General features: G+C 47.2%; 1 protein-coding gene across 1 annotated transcript; it reads left to right on the top strand.

Moving 5' to 3' along the window:
• The first annotated feature begins 12,005 nt into the window (after nt 1-12,005).
• On the top strand, nt 12,006-14,022 carry LOC122000875. The gene has a single exon (XM_042555363.1). The coding sequence runs from the start codon at nt 12,194-12,196 to the stop codon at nt 13,874-13,876; it is 1,683 nt and encodes a 560-aa protein (XP_042411297.1). The 5' UTR covers nt 12,006-12,193; the 3' UTR covers nt 13,877-14,022.
• The last annotated feature ends 7,671 nt before the right edge of the window (nt 14,023-21,693 follow it).

Consider the following 21,693-nt stretch of genomic DNA (forward strand, 5'->3'; position numbering starts at 1 on the left):
AAATATTAACAAAGTTCAAATTCAAGATTGAAAATTTGGCAATTGCTGATGTTGTATTCAAAAGACGTTGCTGGTTGTGAAATCGGCATTGGATGGCTTCAATGTTTGCATTTTTGCTTATAGACAGACCGGATCCGGTAAAACTTTCACAATGAAAGGGACTATAGAGAGTAGAGGCGTTAATTACAGAGCATTAGAAGACCTATTTAATATTTCTAATCAGAGGAGTTCTCTTAGGTGATATGAATTCTATGTCAGCATGTTGGAAGTTTACAATAAGAAAATAAGTGATCTTCTTGCAGATAGCCCCGACCAACTTTCAAAGAGGGAGTATCCTAGAGGGATTTGCAATCACTTGGTACGTATTGTAGGAAACTCTTTTCATATTACTTACAAAGTAATGATTTCATTTGTGGACTTCATTGTTTGCATGAAGATTAGAGATAAAGCAAACATCAGATGAAACTCAAGATGCGTCTGGCCTATCCCAAGCTCAAGTTGAAATTTTAACAAATGGCCAAAGAAACATTGCTTTTGAGTTAACAAATGCTAATGAAATGAGTAGCCATTCTCATTCGTGAGTTTCTTTTCTTGTATTTTGATAGGAACCAAGTTCCAGATGTGGACCAAGTGCTGGATCATATGTGAAACATGTTGGATCATGAGGGAGAGAAGCCTAAAACATGGCTTGTATATTCTAGGAAGGATAAAATAAAAGGAGCCTAAACAGAATTAATATATATTGTGGCAATTTCTGTTTTAGAGTCAGTTAGATCTTTGTGGTAGTTATGTTATGTTTTAGAGTATGTGAAGGAATTCAATTCAATTCTGTTATTCACTAATCCATTTCAAACATAGGAATTGAATTGAATTCCTACTAGAATTCAATTCCTAATGGAATTCAATTCAATTCCTTCACTTAAGTTATTTCCAAACAGGGTGTGAGAAATCTTGAAAATTGTAAGTGGCATCTTTAAGTTTTCCTTTTTTTCTTTTCCCTTTGATTTCCAAATAAATATCGTTAAAAATTTTTTGAAGACACTTGCAGGACAATCATTTAAAAGGAACAATCCCTCTATCACTTGCAAGTCTGACGAGGTTACAAGATCTGTAAGTAACATTATTGTGCAGCCTTGGGCATAACATTTTCTTCTTTGTCTTGCAAAGATGTTGCCTTTCTTTTCTTTTCTTTTCTTTTCTTTTCTTTTCTAAGTAACAATATTGTATTTTTAATCATTATTAACAGCTCTCTAGCACAAACAAGTCTGCAGCAGACAAAGGTTCCACAATTGTGTTATTCCTCTAACTGGGCTCATTTCCCAGGATTTCATGCAAAGAACGTCACCGTTGTTTTTTCTCTTTACCTTACAATTAAAAGATATCTCAGTTTTATTTGTTCTTTTAAATAACCTGGTATTGCCTCCTCATTTATAATGCTATATTTGGAAACCACCTGACACTTTTGCAACGTCTCCAATGTGATACCTGTGTGACTTATTCCATCCTTAACCTTCTACTCTAGTGAGGATGCAAACATTGTCGTATGTTATTATTCCTCGCTCGCTTCCCTTGGCAAAACATGTTTCTTTGGTCCTTGCTAATCACAGTGAGCCATTAGCAAGAGCTCCTCTTTTGCAAAGGTTGTGATCCTGTTCGAAAGTGTGAAGCTGGAAAACTGGGAGATGGCGGCTTCGCTGACCGAACATGGACTTCGCTCCACTCTGCAAAACAAACGGCGTTAGTGCCGGGCCAGGGAAGGGGTCCCCAGCGTTGACCCTCCGTCGCTCAAGTCAGTCACCAGAATGTAGAGAAAAGCGGAGCAATAGTAGAACTCAAGAATAACGCTTACCCCTATCAGTGATGGACCCCCCTTTATTTAGAGCCATGGTGGGCAGCGTACGCGCTTCTCGAGGCATGAGTACGCTCTCCCATGTGTCCCATGAAAGGGTCTTATCAGGAAAGTACCTTTGACACCATACCTTAACAAGGCATGATATCCCTAACGCGACAGTAGAAGCTTTTGCCTTACGATCCGCCTATCGACCATGCCTCTATCTCCCAAAAGGATGTCGGGAGATACTACAGTAGTCTCGTTTCTTGGCCGAGCGGGGTAGCAGCTCGACCGGGACTCCGCTCCGTCCATGTCCAAGCCTCGCTGCTTGGCCGAGAGGGGTAGTCGCTCGACCGAGACTCCTCCGCTCTGTCGACCTACATGGTTCTTCTATACGGTGATCGTGTAGTAACATATCTTCCCTCGTTTAAATCAGCTATGCTACCTCCCTCGGCGCCCTGCTGCTCCGTATTGAGCGTCGGCTGTCTTGCATATCATCCCGAGCTAGAATGGGGGTCGGCTCAGATACATCTTCACTAGTCAGGGCCTGACCGCCCGACCGGCCATTGCAATTATCCTCCGTTCGGCCTTTTGACACCAGGGCATTGACCGCCTTGACTCTGACCTTCATCCTGGCAGTTGACCTCATGCCAGGTAGACCTCCCTCCATCGCCGCATCACAAGCCCCCCCCACAAGTCTAGTCGAAGGAGGCTGCAAGCCCGACTTACTGGACCAGTAGAGTCTTCGGTGGCTCCCACGCCTTCGTCGTTCGGCTTCGCATCGCCCGACTGGTCATGTAAATGTCGTTCGACCCAAGCCTCTCAAAGCTAACTGTGCCTCGGTCGTTCTACTGTATGATAACTGCATATCCGTGTTGCTCGGCCAATGGGCGGCAACACTTGGCAAAAGATCTTTTCCTTGTGTTGCTCTGCCGAACGCCCTGACCTCATCCAAATTTCTCGAAAATCGTGCAAATCTCTGCCTGTTATGGTCGAGCAAGCAGTCATACCTTTTAATTAAACCTTATTAATGTCGTCCGGTGATTGAGCTCCACGTGTCCCACTTTCTGTCGCTGCACGTTTGACGTGACAGGCGGATATCCACTAGCGATATGACAGGTGCCGTTTCGAATTCAACGACCGGATCTCCTCCTAGTTTTTCACAACCCTGGATCGGATGGCTCAGGTCGATCGCCCACGAGGTTTATAAACCTTGCATGCATCGTCGTCTTCTCCATTATGGTGCCTTCGTCTTCGAGCTCCCCGATGACGTTTCGCTACTTCTTCTCCGGCGATCCTTTCTGTAAGCCTCTTCATCTCTTTATTCGAATCTTTTTATTGTTCTTCACCGTTGTCCTCGTTTTCGATGGCAAACTCTTCACAACCCCCTGCTCTGTCCCTAGGCTCTGGTACACTTCCATCGAGTCCAGGTTCGACGAGGCCGACGTTGAGAGCTTGAAATCCGCTTATGAGTTTCCCCCTGATTTCCAAATCGTTCTTCCTTCTGCTTCCGATCGGCCGCATGAACCACCGTCGGATTCTCTATGTTTCTTTAAAAATCAGTTCCCCTCCAGTTTGTGGTTCCCCGTCCACTCCTTTTTTCCGTCGTTTGTAAATATTTCCGCATTTCTCTCCATCAATTAGTGTCGAACTCCTTTCGACTGTTGTGCGGGGTCGTCGTCCTATTCCGCCTGCATGGCATTCCTCTGACCTCTCGGCTCTTCCATTATTTCTATTATCCGAAATTGTTCGAGCTGGAGACTTTTCTCTTCCATGCACGAGTGGGCTCAATTTTATTTGATAAGATACCGCCCTCCAACAAGCATTGGAGAGATTACTTCTTCTTCGTTCGCCTTCCCAAGTGGCCAGATTTCCCGACCAGGTGGTAGCTAGAAGTGCCGAACCTCCGGAGCTCAAGAAGTACAAAAGTCAATCGGAGTATCTCCGTGCAGCTTCAAGCTTGGCCAGTCAAAAGTACCACATCCATAAGTTGTTGCTGGAGGGCGTCCTCTACGTGTTCGGCTTAAGCCCGATCCGCACGAAGCTTCTGTTCTTCTCCCAACCTTTGAATCTAATTGATTTTTCCTCTTTTTGTGCAGCTCGAATCATGTTGCGAGCGCGTCTGGCCGGCAAGTGCAAGCTCGCGGACACAAAGATCAACGTTGCGGCTGTGACCGAGCTCGAGAGTCGCGGTTTGCAGCCGATCAACTCCAACGAGGATTCGCTCGGCGACGAGGAGGGAACACTGGTGCTGGGGAGTGGAGTTGGAGCTAGCCAGACAACAGCCAGTGGAGCGGCAGCTACTGCCGACCTTCTTCCCGAACGACCGATGGTCCCTATCACGGTCGCCTCAGAGTTGGCCACCTCAGGCGAGCCCCTTCTCCAACGCAAGAGACGCCGAGCGGAGGGGTTCTCCCGATCTACAACTTCTGTCGTGCAGATCCCTACAACGGTCGTCTCCTGACCCTCTTCCGAGCAGGGTGAGACCTCGCTTCCGCCTCTTGAGCAGGGAATCGTGGAACTTCCTACGTCTATATCATCCGACCGGACACCATCGCTGTCCGGGCTGCCTCAAGGGACAATCTGCGTGCCGCCGATAGCCTTCATGCCATCGCCTTTGCCAGCGGTGCAAGCGTCTCGCATTCGGCCAGTTCCAGCGTCCCGATCCTCTGGCAGGGCGACTTCCGACCCCTCTAGCTGAGGCAAATAACGACCATCATCCATCTGCTGACAAACGAGTACCGCAGCACGGACGACCCAATGTCCCTCACCCCAAAGCATCAGATCAAGATTCAGGGGTCGCTCGCCCAAGTATGGGTTAGATGCTCGGGCCCGCGCAGCGATCATCTCTTCGGGGGAGCTTGCTAACAGTCACACCCAGATGTCCACTGGGGTATGCATGCTGCTTTTATATTTACTTTTCATCCATTCGGCTCTTATACGCTTCTTGTTGCTACAGTTCTGGATTGAGAGTCTGGCCATGTGCCACAGACTCGCTTATTTGGAGCACGAAGTCCAGCAGCTATGTGCTCCGAGCGGACAGTTAGTTGCCTCACAGGCGTAGGTGGGGCAGATGAGCACCGAAGTGGCCCAATTAAGGGCCGATCTGAATAAGAGCTCCGAGTTGTTGGAAGCGGAGAGGGGCAAAGGCACTGAGTAGGCTACGCAATTGGCTCGACTTAATAAACAGGCCAATTCCTTCGAGTCCAAGATCCACTCGGCCAACACCCAGAGCTCTGAGCTATTAAAAACTTGGAAATAAAAAATAAGGAGTTTCGGGTGTTGGTTCAGAATCTGAAGGAGGCGGAGGCCACGCTGAATGCCGCGCGAGAAGGCAGGTCGGCCGATCGGTCTGCAGCGAAAGCCCAGCTCGACGCCAAGGATGAGGAGCTGGCCAAGTTGAAGGTGGATCTGGAGGCATCCCGAGCAGTCCTTGAGACTTATCATGGTGGCGAGTCGAACCGGTTTGAGCTCATGAAGCGGGCCTACCTCTGCTTAGACATCTTCAATAACAAGGTCACCGATCGGGCGCTTCGTCTTTCAACCTTACGATCTACGGGACGCTCGACCAACTAAAGGACGACGACTACATTCTGACCGCTCTAACAAACAAGGTCATCAGCCGTGACAAGATGACCGAGTCGCTATCCGACGATGTTTTGGATTATTTTGAGTGAACTTGCTCATGCGAGTTTTGCATCATTTTGTATTGCCCTTTTGAAACTTGTAATTTTTGCAAGTGTTAATACATGATCGCCCATTCGACACACGTTATTACTTGATGTCACTCCTTCGTGCTATGCCGATTGGCGTTTTTTTATTTTATTTTTTGACTTATTTGTCCTTGCGCTGCCGCTCAGGATCGAGTAGGACTACGAATTGCTTACCATTTCGTGAACTTCCAAGTGTGACTTTGTGGCCCACCGATTAGCGTCGTACTACTCGCTTAGATAAGTCATTTTTCATTAATCTCGGGTTTATAGCCGCCGTTCGGCTGTTGAAGACGCAGACTTGGATTTAAGGTCATTGCTCGACCACTGACATGCGTAAACAAGGATTTAAGGTCACCGCTCGACCGTTGACGAAGACCAGGGTTTAACGTCGCCGCTCGACGGTTGATGAAGACTAGGGTTTAAGGTCGTCGCTCGACCACTGATGACGACCGAGGTTTAATGTCGTCACTTGATGGTTGACGAAGACCAGGGTTTAAGGTTGTCGCTCGACCGTTGATGATGACTGGGGTTTAATGTCGCCGCTCGATGATTGACGAAGACCAAGGTTTAAGGTCGTCGCTCGATCGTTGATGATCGGGGTTTAATGTCGCTGCTCGACGGTTGACGCGACCAAGGTTTAAGGTCGTCGCTCGATCGTTGATGACGATCGGGGTTTAACGTCGTCACTCGACGGTCGATGAAGACTGGGGTTTAACGTCGCCGCTCGACAGTCGATGAAAACTGGGGTTTAACATCGCCGCTCGACGGTTAGTGAAGACTGGGGTTTAACATCGCCGCTCGACGATTGTAATGCGTAGACAAGAGTTCATAGTCGCTGCTTGACTTTTAAATTGACCGATTGGCTCAAAAGTCTAGAAAACTGTGTTTTTATTCATGTTTGTCTTGCATCAAGAAGACACACACATACAGTACATCAATATTCACTCGCGCATCTCACCCGACCCTGTAGGGTTCGAGATGGTTCGCGCTCCATGGTCGCTCGAGCCGTCTTTCATCTTTGTCCTCCAGGTAGTAGGCTCCCGAGCAGAATTTCTGTACGATCTTGTAAGGTCTCACCCATGACGCCTCAAGCTTGGTGACGTCGTCGACCAGCTTTATTCTCTTCCACACCAGATCGCCAACTTGGAAGAACCTCGGGATCACCCTCCGGCTGTAGTTCTGCTTCATCCGCTGTTGATACGCCATCAACCGAACGATAGCCTTATCCCGCGCCTCATCCACCAAGTCGAGCTCCATGAGTCTCTGCTCGGCGTTCCCCTCGTCGTAGAGCTGCACTCGATTAGATTCTACTCCGACCTCCACGAGGACCACCGCTTCACCGTCGTACACCAGATGAAATGGTGTTACGCAGGTCGCCTCCTTTGGAGTCATACGGAGGGCCCACAGAACACTGGAAGCTCGTCGACCTAGCTGCCTCCTGTGTGGTCGAGCCGAGCTCGCAGGCTTTTGAGAATCTCCCGATTGGTGATTTTCGCCTGACCGTTGCTTTGGGGGTAGGCCACAGAGGTAAAAGTCTGCTGGATGTCATAGCCTTTGCAAAACTCTTTGAGCCTCCGACCAGCGAACTGCCTCCCGTTGTCAGAGACGAGCTGGTGGGGGATGTCGAACCGGCATAGAATGTTCTGCCAGATGAATTTGATAACCATCTGTACACTTATTTTGGCCAGCAGCTCGACCTCCACCCATTTTGAGAAGTAATCTACCGCGACGAGTAAGAATCTTCGCTGAGTAGACGCCATGGGGAATATCCCAACGATATCCATTCTCCATTGGTCGAACGGGTAAGACACCTGGACGTCTTCATCTCTTCAGTCTATCGATGTGGGATGTTGTGATACTTCTGGTAGGACATGCAAGTGACTATCGTCCGAAGAGCATCCTCTTGGAGAGTGGGTTAAAAATATCGGATCAGGAGAATCTTTCAAGCCAGCGAACGACCGCCCGGATGACTTCCGCAGGAGCCTTGGTACACTTCTTGGAGGATGTACTCTATATCTTCCGACCCAACGCAGTTAAGCAATGACCTTGAGAAAGCCCACTTATAAATTTTCACTGAATTATTTTGCTAAATTGCAGAAGCTAAGTTTGGGAGAGATGTGGTTGATATTTAAGGGCGAGGAGGACTCTGTCGACCTGATTTTCTTTGTTGATCCTGTATGAAAGCGTGAAGCTGGAAAGCTGGGAGGTGGCTGCTTCGCTGACCAGACGTGGACTTCGCTCCGCTCTATAAAACAAACGACGTTAGTGTCGGGCCAGGGAAGGGTCCCTGACGTTGGCCCTCTGATGCTCAAGTCAGTCATTGGAATGTAGAGAAAAGCGGAGTAACAGTAGCAACAGTAGAACTCAAGGATAACACGTACCTTCGTCGGTGATGGATCCCCTTTTATATAGAGCTGGGCAGCATGCGCACTTCTCGAGGCATGGACACGCTCCCCCATATGCCCCATGAAAAGACCTTGTCAGGAAAGTACTTCTGACACCATACCTTAACAGGGCATGCATATCCTTGACGCCAGTAGAAGCTTTTGCCGTATGATCTGTCTGTCGATCACGTGTCAACGGCATTATCTCCCAAAAGAATGTTGGGAGATACTACAATGGTCCCGTTACTTGGCTGAGTGGGGTAGTCGCTCGACTGGGACTCTGCTCCGTCCATGGTCAGGTCCCGCTGCTTGGCCGAGCAGGGTAGCCGCTCGGTCGGGACTCCTCCGCTCTGTCGGCCTCTGTGGTTCTTCTATGCGGTGATCGTGTAGTAATATATCTTCCCCCGTTCAGACTAGCTATGGGTCTCTCTCGGCGTCCTGCTGCTCCATATTGAGCATCGGCGGTCTTGCGTATCATCCTAAGCGGACACTCGGTCCGCTCAATCACCCTGCTCAGCCGGGCGACCTACAATTGAGGTCGCAGGCTCCTACGCTTGGCGTTCGGCCATTGCCCGTTGGCGCTCGGCCAACATCTGTTGTTGTTGTTGCTCCACTATCTTCGCCGCTTGGGCTTGTATCAGAATATCGAGCTCCTCTTGCATCACCGTTGTGAATCGTCCAGCGTCTTCCATGTTCTCGTTCGGATGTAGGTTGTCTTTCAATAGACGACGCCAAAATGATCTTGTCCGAAAGCGTGAAGCTAGAAAGCTTGGAGATGGCGGCTTCGCTGACCGGACGTGGACTTCACTCCGCTCTACAAAACAAACGGTGTCAGTGCCGAGCCAGGGAAGGGGTCTCCGACGTTGGTCCTCCGACGCTCAAGTCACCGAAATGTAGAGAAAAGCGGAGCAACAGTAGAACTCATGAATAACGCTACCTTCGTCGGTGATGGACCCCCCCTCCCCTTTATATAGAGCCATGGTGGCCAGTGTGCACACTTCTCGAGGCATGTGAACCCTCCCCCATGTGTCCCATGAAATGACCTTATCAGGAAAGTACCTCTGACACCATACATTAACAGGGCATGCATATCACTGACGCGACAGTAGAAGCTTCTGTCGTACGATCCGCCTATCGACCATGCCTCGTGTTAGCGGCACTATCTTCCAAAAGGATGTCAGGAGATACTACAGTGGTCCTGTTACTTGGCCGAGTGGGGTAGCCGCTCGACCGAGACTTCGCTCTATCCATGGCCAGGTCCGGTTGCTTGGCTAAGCGGGGTAGACGTTCGGCCAGGACTACTCCACTCTGTCGGCCTCCGTGGTTCTTCTATGTGGTGACCGCGTAGTAACATATCTTCCTCCGTTCAAACCAGCTATGCAGTCTTCCTCGGTGTCCTTTTGCTCCGTATTGAGCGTTGACTGTCTTGCGTATCATGCCGAGCTGGAATGGGGGTCGGCTCGGATATATCTTCACCGGTCGGGGTCTAACCGCTCGACCGGCCATTGCAATTGTCCTCCGTTCGATCCGTTGACACCCGAACGTTGACCGCCATGATTCTGACCTCCACCCTGACAGTTGACCTCGTGCCAGGTAGACTTCCCTCCATCGCCGCATCAAGTTGTTCTCCGATTGTTTTTGTATTGGACTAAATCCCCTTGTTTGAATAGGGGAATGATCCAATCTAAGAATCTCTTAGTTCCTTGAGTCTAATCAGCTGAGCTTCCCATGTTGCCATCATAGGCAACCACGTGCTGCAAGGCTGCCTCATCGATTGCTTAGCCTCCATTAGGTCAGAGCTAGCACCAATACTTCAGCTCCTTGCACCTAAAGCTTATCACCTCTCCATATCCATTGACGGAATGCCACTTTTTTGCCTGACCGCCCTTCACCGTATCTTCTGTCTTCTCCTCAACATCAACAATGCTTTTATCATTTCATTTGTCATGTTGAAGAATGCCAAGAGGTAGATCGACATCAAAGCAAGGCCATATGTTGATGCACGAGATGACCTCTTGTTGTCTTCTAGTTACTCTCAACTTATGCTTTTTTAAGGGAGTAAATAGAATCTTGGGTTATCGATCAAACCCTTTTCTTGGAAATATTGCTAGACTAAATCCACATTTTGACCCATTGAACCCAAGTGTACAGTTTAACTGCAATGTGTTTGTAGTTCTTTGTGTTTATGCTCCTTGTTAAATGTAAGAGGTGTTAGAATGTTATGATTATGTTTCTACAACATCTTGCTTCACTTAAGTCACAAAAGCCAAACTGCCCCTCTTTTGTGCTCAAGGACAAACACATTGCTATGGGGGAGTGACATTACATATGTAGTGATCCGATCCAGCTATGGAAGTTTTTCTGGAGAAGTTATGCAAGTAGTTTATGTTTGTCTATCAAGCTGAGGGGTGCCTTATGGAGTTGAGTAATTAAAGTTGTGTATACATATTATATAGATATTCATGTAATGGGAATTGAAACCAAGTTCCGTCTTTAAAATAGTTGTCATATTCTTCCTCTGTTTGCCATGATGATATCAAGATCAGTGGGCTATCTTATGTTTGGTTCATAGGAGAGATTTGCCCTTCTATTGTAAGAATCAGCAAATGAGCATGGGGTTGTAATCGAACGGGATAGACATGACTTCATGCCTCAGGTCAGTAGGTTGTTTAACACCATGGAGAACAGGAGTGTCTTGTAGGAGTTTTAAACACACGCCTCAGGCCAGTGAGCTGCTTCACACCATGGGAGAATAGGACTATCTCATAGGGGTTTTTCAATTCTCATAATTCTTCATTAACCAAAAAGAGAGCTTCTATATATCTATATTTATACAGTCCAAGTATGTATGTGAACCATCAACTGATAAAAACTCAATCAAATGAACCATAGAATCGAAGCCAACCTAATATGTGGCTAGCTGTGATGCTGTTGCCATCAGACGCAGTGGTTGCAGACAGATTTACGGCTTGACTCTCATTATTTCCTATTTACCAACACTAATATGTTCTTTATTTTTGTGTTTCCATTAGTTACTTTCATGCATGTTATGCCACGACAAATAACCTGACCGGTGACATTCCTCCAAATTTCTTCAGAAATGGACTGGATTTTAGGTGTGTGGTCTGTTATTGCCTTGTCTGAAAATATTGTGGGTTTTTGTCTTTTTGACGTTTCCATAACCAAGGCTTGTATTTATTTACCAACAGGCATTTACCCGGTAATAACTTCTCTTTCCTCCCAAACAAATGAGATAAATTTTGTTTGTCCAAAGATTTTAACGCAGTAAACTGGTGAAAGATGGAAGTGCAAACCTGCAGATGTTTGCGCCAAAATGGTGTTTAGTGTGGATATGCCTGAAAAAAAATCCTGTATTTATTTTATCCTATTGTATAAAATAGTTTTTTAAGACCTCATTTTTTTTTCCTTTTAGTTTGATTCGACTTCATTGGTTTATTGTGTGCCTTGTAGAAACGCACAGTCGGTGAAATCCTGAGAAATTTCGCCTCGAGTGTGTCTCAGATGTTGCTCGAGGTTCCAAGATGCTTGTGATATCTATTTCTTTATGTCGCTCCATCCCTCGTAATAATTGTGATGTTGATGGCCTAACATGCATTGATAAAATCATCGAGCAAAAATAAAAGTGCATCTTCCGTTCTTTTTGTCACGTTCCATGTTGCTATGATGCGCCAAAAATATTAAAGTGAAACTTCATTCTATTATGATATAAAATGTCTGTCTCATGTTCTTCGTGTAAAGGCCCCTTTTTCTCCAATAGTAATTTGTCCCAAAATTACTATAATGTTAGTTAAAATTATTCTAGTATTAGTTAAAATTATCCAAAGTAATGTTTGTCTTAACCATTATTTAAAATATTTGAGATTTAAGTGCCCGAATAGGCCTTGCCTGTTGCCAGGCTGGGTCACGAGCGTCCACCCTTTTTCTTCCTCTAACACCAACACACATGCTTTCCTACAGAATCATCATTTATCAAACAGCAGTCATCGACTTTGACGTCTAAAGAAAAGGCAACCAATTTTACTTATTTACGTCGTCCTCGACTCCTCGCTCTCCGTTGCCCTCCACTCCGTCGAAGACCAACTGCACAGCTCTCTCGACGGCGGATGTTAAAACTTTTAAATATAAAAAATAATATTATTATTAATAAAAAATCAGAAATGGAAAGACATGCCAATGTGCCCACCACGACGGCCGCCGGACCTCGTGGCTTGTAAGCCCGAGCCAGCCTTGCCCGCCTCCCAAGAATGTTGTCCGAGGCAAAGGCCTGTGCCTCCGCCCTCCACCGGCGGTCGCCGGTCAAACTCCTCGCCGTCGCCCTCTTCGTCGCCCTCTTCCTCTGGGCCATCGACGCACTCTCCGTATCCATTACCGCCACCACCTCCTCTTCCTCCTCCGTCTTCGTTTCCGTTTCATCTGCGACCGAGGCGCTGTCACTTCCGGCTCAGCCGACCACCGCCGCTGCCGCGGTCGCGTCCCGAAGCTTGCAGTTCCTCAGCTGGATCTCCGCCCCTTCAACCCCCAATTTCACCCGCACCCTCATCTCCCGCTGGCAGGCTCCGGGAGGCGAGCCTTGCCGCGACTCCCGCACCACCGACATCTCCGTTCCCGGCCTCGACCACCGTCACGTCGTCGAGCTGCCCGCCGGGGAGACCCACGAGTTTTCGATCTCAGCTCTGGGCGACGGCGGCAGTTCGCGCTGTGTCGGCGGCGACTACTTCGAGACGGACCTCTCTGGTTCTTCCTGGAAGTCGCGGCCGCCTGTGGTAGACCACGGAAACGGTTCTTACTCCTTCCAGCTCCAAGTTCACCCCGATTTTCCCGGCGAGTATAACCTAACCATCGTGCTGCTCTTCCGGAGCTTCGAGGGGCTCAAACTCTCCCCTTTGCGCTTCAAGTACAATCGACAGATGAGGAAGTTCCAGATCCGGTTCCGCCGAAGCAGCGTTCTACTTCAGCCGCTCCACCTCTGCCGCAGCGGCGACTTCTCCCGACCGGTCTGGTCTGGGCGGTGGACGCGGCACGCCGAGAACGACAGCTGCGGCGTGGACGGCGAGGGGCGGTACCGCTGCCTCGACCCTAGCCTCCTCTGCCCCGAACCGTGGTGCGAGGGGCCGTTGGCCGCACTGGAGAGCAATGGCTGGGTCTACTCCGCTCACTGCCGTTTCAGGGTGTTTACACAGGAATCGGCGTGGAGATGCCTCCGCAACAAGTGGCTCTTCTTCTGGGGGGACTCCAATCACGTCGACACCATCCGCAATCTGCTCAATTTCGTGCTCGGACGAACGGACATTGACTCCGTGCCCCGCCGATTCGACGCCAATTTCACCAATCCGGCGAAGGGTTCGGAGTCGGTGAGGATCACCAATGTCTTCAACGGGCACTGGAACGAGTCGATGAACTACCTCGGCTTGCAGTCGCTTCGAAACCAGGGGTTCAGGGACCTCGTCTTGGAGTTCTTCCAAGGCCCGACCGCACCGGACGTCATGCTCTTCAACTCCGGTCTCCACGACGGCATCTACTGGCGGAGCGTCCGGGCCTTCGCGCAAGGCGCCGAGTACGCGGCCGAGTTCTGGGAGCAAGTGATGGGGCATGTGGCGCGACGCACGGCCAATGCGCCAAGGATATTCTACCGGACGACGATCGCCGCCGGCGGGTACGCCAGGGAGCTCGCATTCAACCCGAGCAAGATGGAGGCTTTCGATGGCGTGCTGCTGGAGAAGTTGAAGGGCAGGGGGCTGATCACCGGAGGAGTGATCGACGAGTTCGACATGAGTTTCCCGTGGCACTTCGATAACCGATGCAATGACGGCGTGCATTACGGCCGAAAGCCGGCGAAGGCGCGGTGGCGCGATGGAGAAGTGGGACACTATTATTTTGTGGACTTGATGCTGGTTCACGTTCTCCTCAACGCCATATGCCATGTGTGAGCTATGGATCGACCAGCATTCTCTCGTCAACAGATAGATCACTATAATTAATGATATTTAATTAATGCTCTAACTCATCAAGCGAAATTGTGCAAAATGAAGTTTTCATTTATCATGAGGATAAATATTGATGCGGTGATATATAAGAGTCTATCTAGTGTGAGTCAATTATCATAGTATATGTCAAAGTTAAGGTGGTCAATACTAAGACTTAAGTGAGGCTCAGCTGCATTCGGAGAGGAAGCGGTTCATCGGTCGATCGGAGATTTCTTTGTCTGATCGGTCATTTGAGTAAGTGAGTACAGTTAATCCGATCGACAGAAAAATAAGATAAGCTGGCCGGCAGCCCGAGATAAGCGAGGCACCCGTCCGTCTCGGAGAAGGGCGTTGACACTATATACAATAAATCAATAAAATGATAAGAGAAGAAACAATAGATTATTAATAAAGGAAGGAGAAAATCAAATAAAACACTCTATCTATGATTAAATGGAAAGAAGACAAGACAAAGACATTGTCGGTAATCAATAATATTAAACAATTATGGAAAAAAAGACGAATACGCTCGCCCCCAGTGCCCCCGTCAACCCGTCCCAGGGCCAACACGGAGGAGGTAAATCACGAGCGGCTACTAGCCTTTGGAATAGTGACTAGCACATAAGGGAGATATTTACCTCGACTTTGTCGAGATTTGAACCCCAGACCTCATTGTAGCAACATGTCATGCGCTAGCCACTAGACCCATCCGAGGGGAATCAATAATATTAAACAATGGCAAAAGGCGAAACCCTCGCCCTCAGGGCCCCCGCCGCACCCTGCCCAGGGTCATCACGAGAGAGGTATCAATAATATTAAATAAGAGAATATGGAAGGTCGTCCAAAAAAGTATAAAAAGGGGATGTTAGGTATGATGAAAGGCATGAAAAAACTTTATCCTGAGTACTTGTTATTTTCCGTTGTTGTTTATGTTTCTGATTTGAGCATCGGAGGGTCAATGCTAGAGACCTCTTCCCTGATTTTGGTTTTGTTTTGCAAAGAACGAGGCCTTCATTCAGTCAGCGGAAATGCTACCTCCCCGGCTATCCAGCTTCTCGCCCTCAGACAGAATCATTTTGGCACTGTCTGTGACAACGTAGCTTGCATCCGAGTAAGAAGATGGAAGATGCTGGACGACTCACCACAGTGACGCTGACACGAGAGGATCTCGACGCATTAATACAGGCTCAAGTGGCAAAGATATTGGAGCAACAGCAACAACAGGCGATTGTCGAACGGAGAGTACAGGAGCTTACAGCTTCCGCGGAAGGTCACCGGGCTGAACGAGAAGGCCGAACGGAACATTTTTCCAATGGAAAGAGGTCGATTGACACCTATGGTGAAGAACCTCACGCACCAGTCCCCCTGCGTCAGCGCTGTTGTGGACCCCGACAGAAGAGAGGGACCGGGCTGACATAGATCGGGGATCATCCTCCGATGAGACACTCGTTCGAAACATAAGAAAAAGGAAGCCCAGGGCGGATGACTCACCCGAACAAGTCAATTAACATTTTTCAAAAGGGATTCTAAATGACCCTCTGCCGAAGCACTACGCCCCATTGACGATTGAGGAGCATAATGGGATGACCGTTCCCGATGACCACTTGGCAAAATTTGACAACACGGCCATGTTGCACCAATACACGGACAGGGTAAAATGCCGAGTTTTCCTTACCACGTTGTCTGGATTAGCGCAACACTGGTTCAAGCATTTGCCGAACGGCTTAATACATAACTTCAAAGACTTCCGAGTGGCCTTCCTACATCATTTTGCTAGCAGTCGCCGCCACCAGAAGATGAGCGTAAATTTGTTCTCACTGAAGCAAGGGTCGCGAGAGGCCTTAAGAGCATATATCCAACCCTTCAATCAGGTGGCGATGGATATCCCGGCAGTCTCCTCGGACGTATTGGTAAACGCTTTCACTCAGGGGATTGCTGAAGGAGAATTCTTCGGGACACTCATCTGGAAGCTGCTAAAGGACTTTGGCCATCTACAGAAAAGGACCAATTAATACATCAATGTAAAAGAAGCTCAGGTGGCCAGGAAAAAAGAAATACCCGTTGAACCAGGGCGGCATTCGAGCGGCGTCAACCGACCAGCCATCAACCTCCTAAAAGGCCTCGATCGAGAGGAACTCAATCACAGCACAAGCCTTGGACGCATGCCGTGCAACACGTCAAGTCTAGACGCCCAAAAATCTCTGGGGGCAAAATATGGACGTTGATGTTTTGCTCCTTCCATCAATCGATGACTCATAATACCCGGGATTGTTACATTAGGGATGACAATTTCACCCGAATCTGATGGATAATCCGACATCCGATCTAAATGGAGGAGGATATGGAGGGAATTTTTATACCCGATTATAGTAAATGGGTATTCGAGTATGGGTATTTCGGGTATGGGTATGGAGGCGGATGTGGTAAAATCCTACCCATACCCTACCCGATACCCGATATATTTATTTATTTATTTATAAATCTTATTTTTTATTGGGAAAGAAAAAACTTTAGCCTGTTTTCCGTTTTAGAAAAAAAAACTTAGTTTGCCTCTTTATCCTGTTATCAACATGCATTTCATCTTCTTTTCCACGGAAAATGTGTTAGCTAGAGCCCTAGAGTCAATCTTTTGATAATTATATTTTGGACTTGTTGTATCATATTCTATATAAATAAAGGCATTTGGTTTTTGGTTATTATACTTACCTGTATTGGTGCCAAATAAACTAAGTATAATAACGTCCTTGAGTAGACGGTTCTCACCTATATCAATCGGTTAGTTGAACCGATAGTGAGATGATATAGGGAACACTACTCTTAAGCATTCCTAGTCGAGTATTAACATTCAGGGACAATGTTAATGCAATAAGACTAGCATGTAGGTCAACTCGATGACTTGATCTCACAAGTCATGGATATAGAGATATCAAGTTGACACATGGGTATGCATTGGAGAATGTATACTGAATGACCCGCCATGAGAAAGTATCATGGATCGTTATATGAGTGTCATATACTTTGTCATGTGGCTATTAGTATGACTACTAGTTCTTAGACCTGAAGTCATCATGGATCCCTATATAAGGAGTTATGTACTTTGGTTTCGTCAAACGTCACCCGTAACTGGGTGGACTATAAAGGCGATTACTGGGTATGTAACGAATTATGCAGAGGGATGTGAGTGATGTAGATGAGATCTATCCCTCCTATATGACGGGAGCGACATCGATATTCTTGATAGAGTGAGACCACGAAGTGCATGACCATGCCCAAATGAGTCAATATAGGATATTGAGCTCATTTGATCGAGTGAGTCTACTTGGATTTCAAGATTTAGATTGATTAGAGGATGACACGGTCTATGTCTCACATTGATCAATCTAGATGTCTAGGATAGAAGGACACTTGTCATATTTTGTGAGGAGTCACAATTAGTAGTCACAAGGTGATGTTGGATCTCAACATTCTTGTAACTTGGGTAGTAATGATGTGTTGCTAGATACCGCTCATTACTTATGTTCCTAAATGAGTTTAGGGGCATTGCCAATGTTACAAGAACCTATAGGGTCACACACTAAGGACAATTAGATGGAGATTAGGTTCATTAGATGAACCTAAATGATTACGTTCATATGATTAACCAAATTGGATTAAGAGTAATCCAAAGTAGGCTAATTGAGTTGGACTCAATTTGGTTCATGTGTTAAGTGAGTCTAATTTGGACTTAGACTCATTTAATTAATTTAATTCAATGAATAGAGATTCATTAAATTAAAATTGACTTGAACCAATGGTTAGATTAGATCAACCAAGGGAGAGAAGTGGCCAAGTTTGACTTGACTTAAGTAGGAAGATAAAGAGTCAAGTTTTGACTTGACTTTGACTTGTCAAATGTCACATCATCAAGGCTTCTTCATTTGGTCAAGTTTGACTTGACCAAATGCTACCTCATGGAGGAGATCAAGAGACTTGACTCTTGATATTCCATGGGGGTTACATGCCTTGAAGTGGCCGACCACTTTTAGGTGGAATGAAAAAATTGATTTTTTCATTCAAGTGGTTGTAACTCCATCTTCTTCTTCCTCTTGAGTTTTCTTCTTGCTCTCCCTCTCCTCCCTACTGATCTCTAAGGTTGCTAGCACATCCTTAGAGATTTTTCTCCATCTCTTGCTTGTGTGGATACACATAGAGAAGTGTCTACTTTGACACTTTCGAGATCCGGCGAACCGAGGACAAGCGGGATTGCGAAGGGCTTCGCATCGAAGGTATAAATCTTTCTTCATGTAGGTCTAGGAGTAGATCTAAGTAGAAACTCGTACTCGTATTTAAATTTTGAAATCTATCATTCGCACGAGATCCAGTGGCATGGGTGATTCGGGGTTTCCGCGACGCGAAAACGCGGTTTTCGCGGCCCGAAAAACCCAACAAAATGTTCACCTAATCGAAGGTGCGCGAGACGAGGAAGAGCTGACAAGTACATTGAAATATTTTTTTTAAAATGAGAATGGTAGGGAATAATAGGATGATGGGTAGGATATGGGTACCCGAAACTCCGACGGGTATGGGGATGGGTATGAAAGTTAAATACTCGATGGGTATCGGAATGGGTATGGGTATAGATATAATAAATGGGGATGGGTACGGAGGATATGAAATCTTACCCAAATCCTACCTATTATCATCCCTATGTTACATAGCTAGTAGATCAGCCCCGAGAAGGAAGTATCGTAAAACACCATCGCTCGATCGGAGATATAGGCGCCGATTAGCTAGGCATAGGGAAGGCTAAAGGACAGAGGTCGAGCCACGTCGCAATCTGTCTCAATAACAAACCAATCCAAGTCCTGTTCGGGAGTAGGCAGAACGAAGATGATCCCCGATTTGGGAGGAAGAAAAATAGGAGAAACGTCGCTTGGGGTGAGATAGGAATGATCGCCCGGGGGGGGGGGGGTGACCGGCGGTGATTCCAATCGATCAAGAAAGTTGTACTCTCAGCGGCTTCAAGTTCACACGGTCGGCTGCAGCAAGGAGAATGCCGAAGGACCTGAGATCAGCTTTGGCCCGAAGGATTTAGAGGGGATAGAGATCCCCCATGACGACGCCCTGATTATCCGAGTGGTAATAACTAATTATGTTATTCACCGTATCTTTGTTGACACAGAGAGTTTGATAAACATCATCTTTAAGAAAACATTTGACCAGCTGCAAATCGACCAGAGTGACTTACTGCCCATGACAACTCCACTCTATGGGTTCACCGACAACGAAGTGTTGTAGATCAGCCAACTGCGCTTGGCCATCTCGCTTGGGGAAGAGCCGCTGAAAAGGACACGGACGACTAATTTCATCATGGTTGATGCACCATCGGCCTACAACGTCATTTTGGGTCGATCGATTTTGAATGAGTTCCAATAGGTGGTATCCACTTTCTGCCAGAAGATCAAGTTCCCGGTAGGGGACAAGGTGGGCGAGGTCAGAGGTGATCAATTAGCCGCTCGGTGTTGCTACGTCGAGATGGTCAGAACGGAAGCACGAGCCGCCCAGAAGATACCTTGCTTGGAGGTAAGCGCTGTCATGGAGAAGCCACCTGCTATTGTCTACAATGAGAAGGAGGAGGTTCAGATCCATTAAAACCGATCAGAGGCGACAACCTTTATCGTTGCCGATCTAGAGAGCAAGAAAAAAGCTGAGTTGGTCGCCTGTCTCAGACGAAACTATGACATGTTCGCCTGGACGACACACGAATTGTCTCGTATTTCTCCAAGCGTGGCTCAGCATGAGCTACATGTCCGACTAGATGTCCGACCGGTTAAACAAAAGAAGAGGGACTCCAACTCGGAGCAGAATTTAATCATCCGAGCGGAGTAGAGAAATTACTGGAGGCAAGCCATATACGGGAAGTCCAATTCCCAAGTTGGCTCGCTAACGTGGTACTAGTCTACAAGCCAAGCAATAAATGACGGATCTGCATCGACTTCTGTGACTTAACTAAGGCATGCCCGAAGGACTTCTATCTGCTGCCTCAGATAAATCAAATGGTGGACTCCACAGCGGGATATGAATTAATATGCATGCTTGATGCATACCAGGGCTACCATCAAGTGCCGCTCGCCTGAGAAGATCAGGAGAAGGTCAGTTTCATAACGGCTGATGAAACCTATTGCTACAATGTCATGTCATTCATACTGAAGAATGTCGGAGAAACCTATCAAAGGTTGATGAATAAAGTGTTTCGTAAGTAGATCGACCGTACATGGAGGTCTATGTCGATGATATATTGATAAAATCCCTTCGAGCAGCCGACCTTTGTATGGATGTCAAGGAAACGCGCCAAACACTAAGAACCTATGGAATGAAGTTGAACCCCAGCAAATGCCTGTTCGGCGAGAGGAGCGGTTGTTTTCTCGAGTATATCATGGTCGAGCTGGGGATCGAGGCAAATCCAAGTAAGGTGAAGGCCCTGCAAGACATGCCTCCACCTCACAATCTAAATGAGGCCTAATGATTGACCGAACGGATCACCACACTCTCAATGTTCACCTCTAAAACGTCCGATCGAAGTTTACCATTCTTTAAAGTACTGTGCTGAGCTATGAGGTTCAATGGGAGGTGGAGTGCGATCGAGCTTTAAAAGAGCTCAAAGAGTATCTTAACTCTTTGCCTGTGTTAGCTAAGCTGGTCGTCAGAGAGCCTCTCTGGATCTATCTGTCATCCACCGAGCATGCGATCGGCTCGGCAATAGTTAGGCAGAACGACCATGACCAACAGTCTGTGTATTTTTTAAGCCATATATTGAAAGATGCTGAATCTCGCTACATTAGTCTCGAAAAGTTAGCTTACGCTCTGGTGCTTGCCGCTCGAAGACTCCACCCTTATTTTCTTGCTCACCCGATCATCGTCATGACCAATAGCACCCTGGGAAAAGTCCTCCTCAACACTGAGACATTCGGGCTGCTAATCAAATGGACAACTGAATTAAGCGAGTTTGATATTTAATATCAACCTCGAACGGTGATCAAAGCACAGGCCTTAGCTGATTTCATTACAAAAGCCCAGAACGCGGAACCAAAAAAAATCTGAAGAATATATGTGGATGGTTCTTCCACTCATTAAGGGGGTGAGATCGACATACTATTGATCTCACCAAGGGAAGATCGATTACAACTTTCTGTCCGGTTAGATTATCGGGCCACCAACAACGATGCAGAGTATGAAGCCTTGATAGCTGACTTACAAGCAATACGGCATGTCGGAGCCACAAAGGTCCTTATTCACTCAGATTCTCAGTTGGCCGCCCAGCGGCTGTGAGGGACGTTTGAGATTAGCAGCTCCTGACTCAAGTTATATGTAGAAGCCTTCAAGAAGTTAAAGACAAATTTTTAGGAGATCACTATACAGAAGATCTCCCAGTCGAAAAATCAAATAGTAGATGAGCTGGCTAAGTTAGCCAGTTCACTATCACCAGTCGTGATCAATCAGTCCATCGAACAAGTTTTGCTGGTGGCGTACATCGACCGGATGGAGGGAGTAGTTTACTCAATCGATTGGAGATCGCCACTGATCGAATTCCTTTGAGTGAGTATCATGTCGAGTGACCGAGAAATATCGCGACTATTAAAGAAAATGGTCGGACGGTTCACCTTGATAGGAGATCAGCTTTATAAGAGAGCTTTCTCCAGACCCTTACTTAAATGCGTTGGACCGGAGGACGCAGAATACATCATACAGGAAGTGCACCAAGGCTCCTATGGAAGCCATCCAGGCTATCGTTCCCTGACTCG

The sequence above is a fragment of the Zingiber officinale genome, chromosome 7A, assembly GCF_018446385.1.
Source record: "Zingiber officinale cultivar Zhangliang chromosome 7A, Zo_v1.1, whole genome shotgun sequence".
Lineage (NCBI taxonomy): Eukaryota > Viridiplantae > Streptophyta > Magnoliopsida > Zingiberales > Zingiberaceae > Zingiber > Zingiber officinale.

What these genes read in the sequence shown, in the direction of transcription:
- LOC122000875 (XM_042555363.1), top strand. Translation starts at nt 12,194, where the DNA reads ATGTTGTCCGAGGCAAAGGCCTGTGCCTCCGCCCTCCACCGGCGGTCG.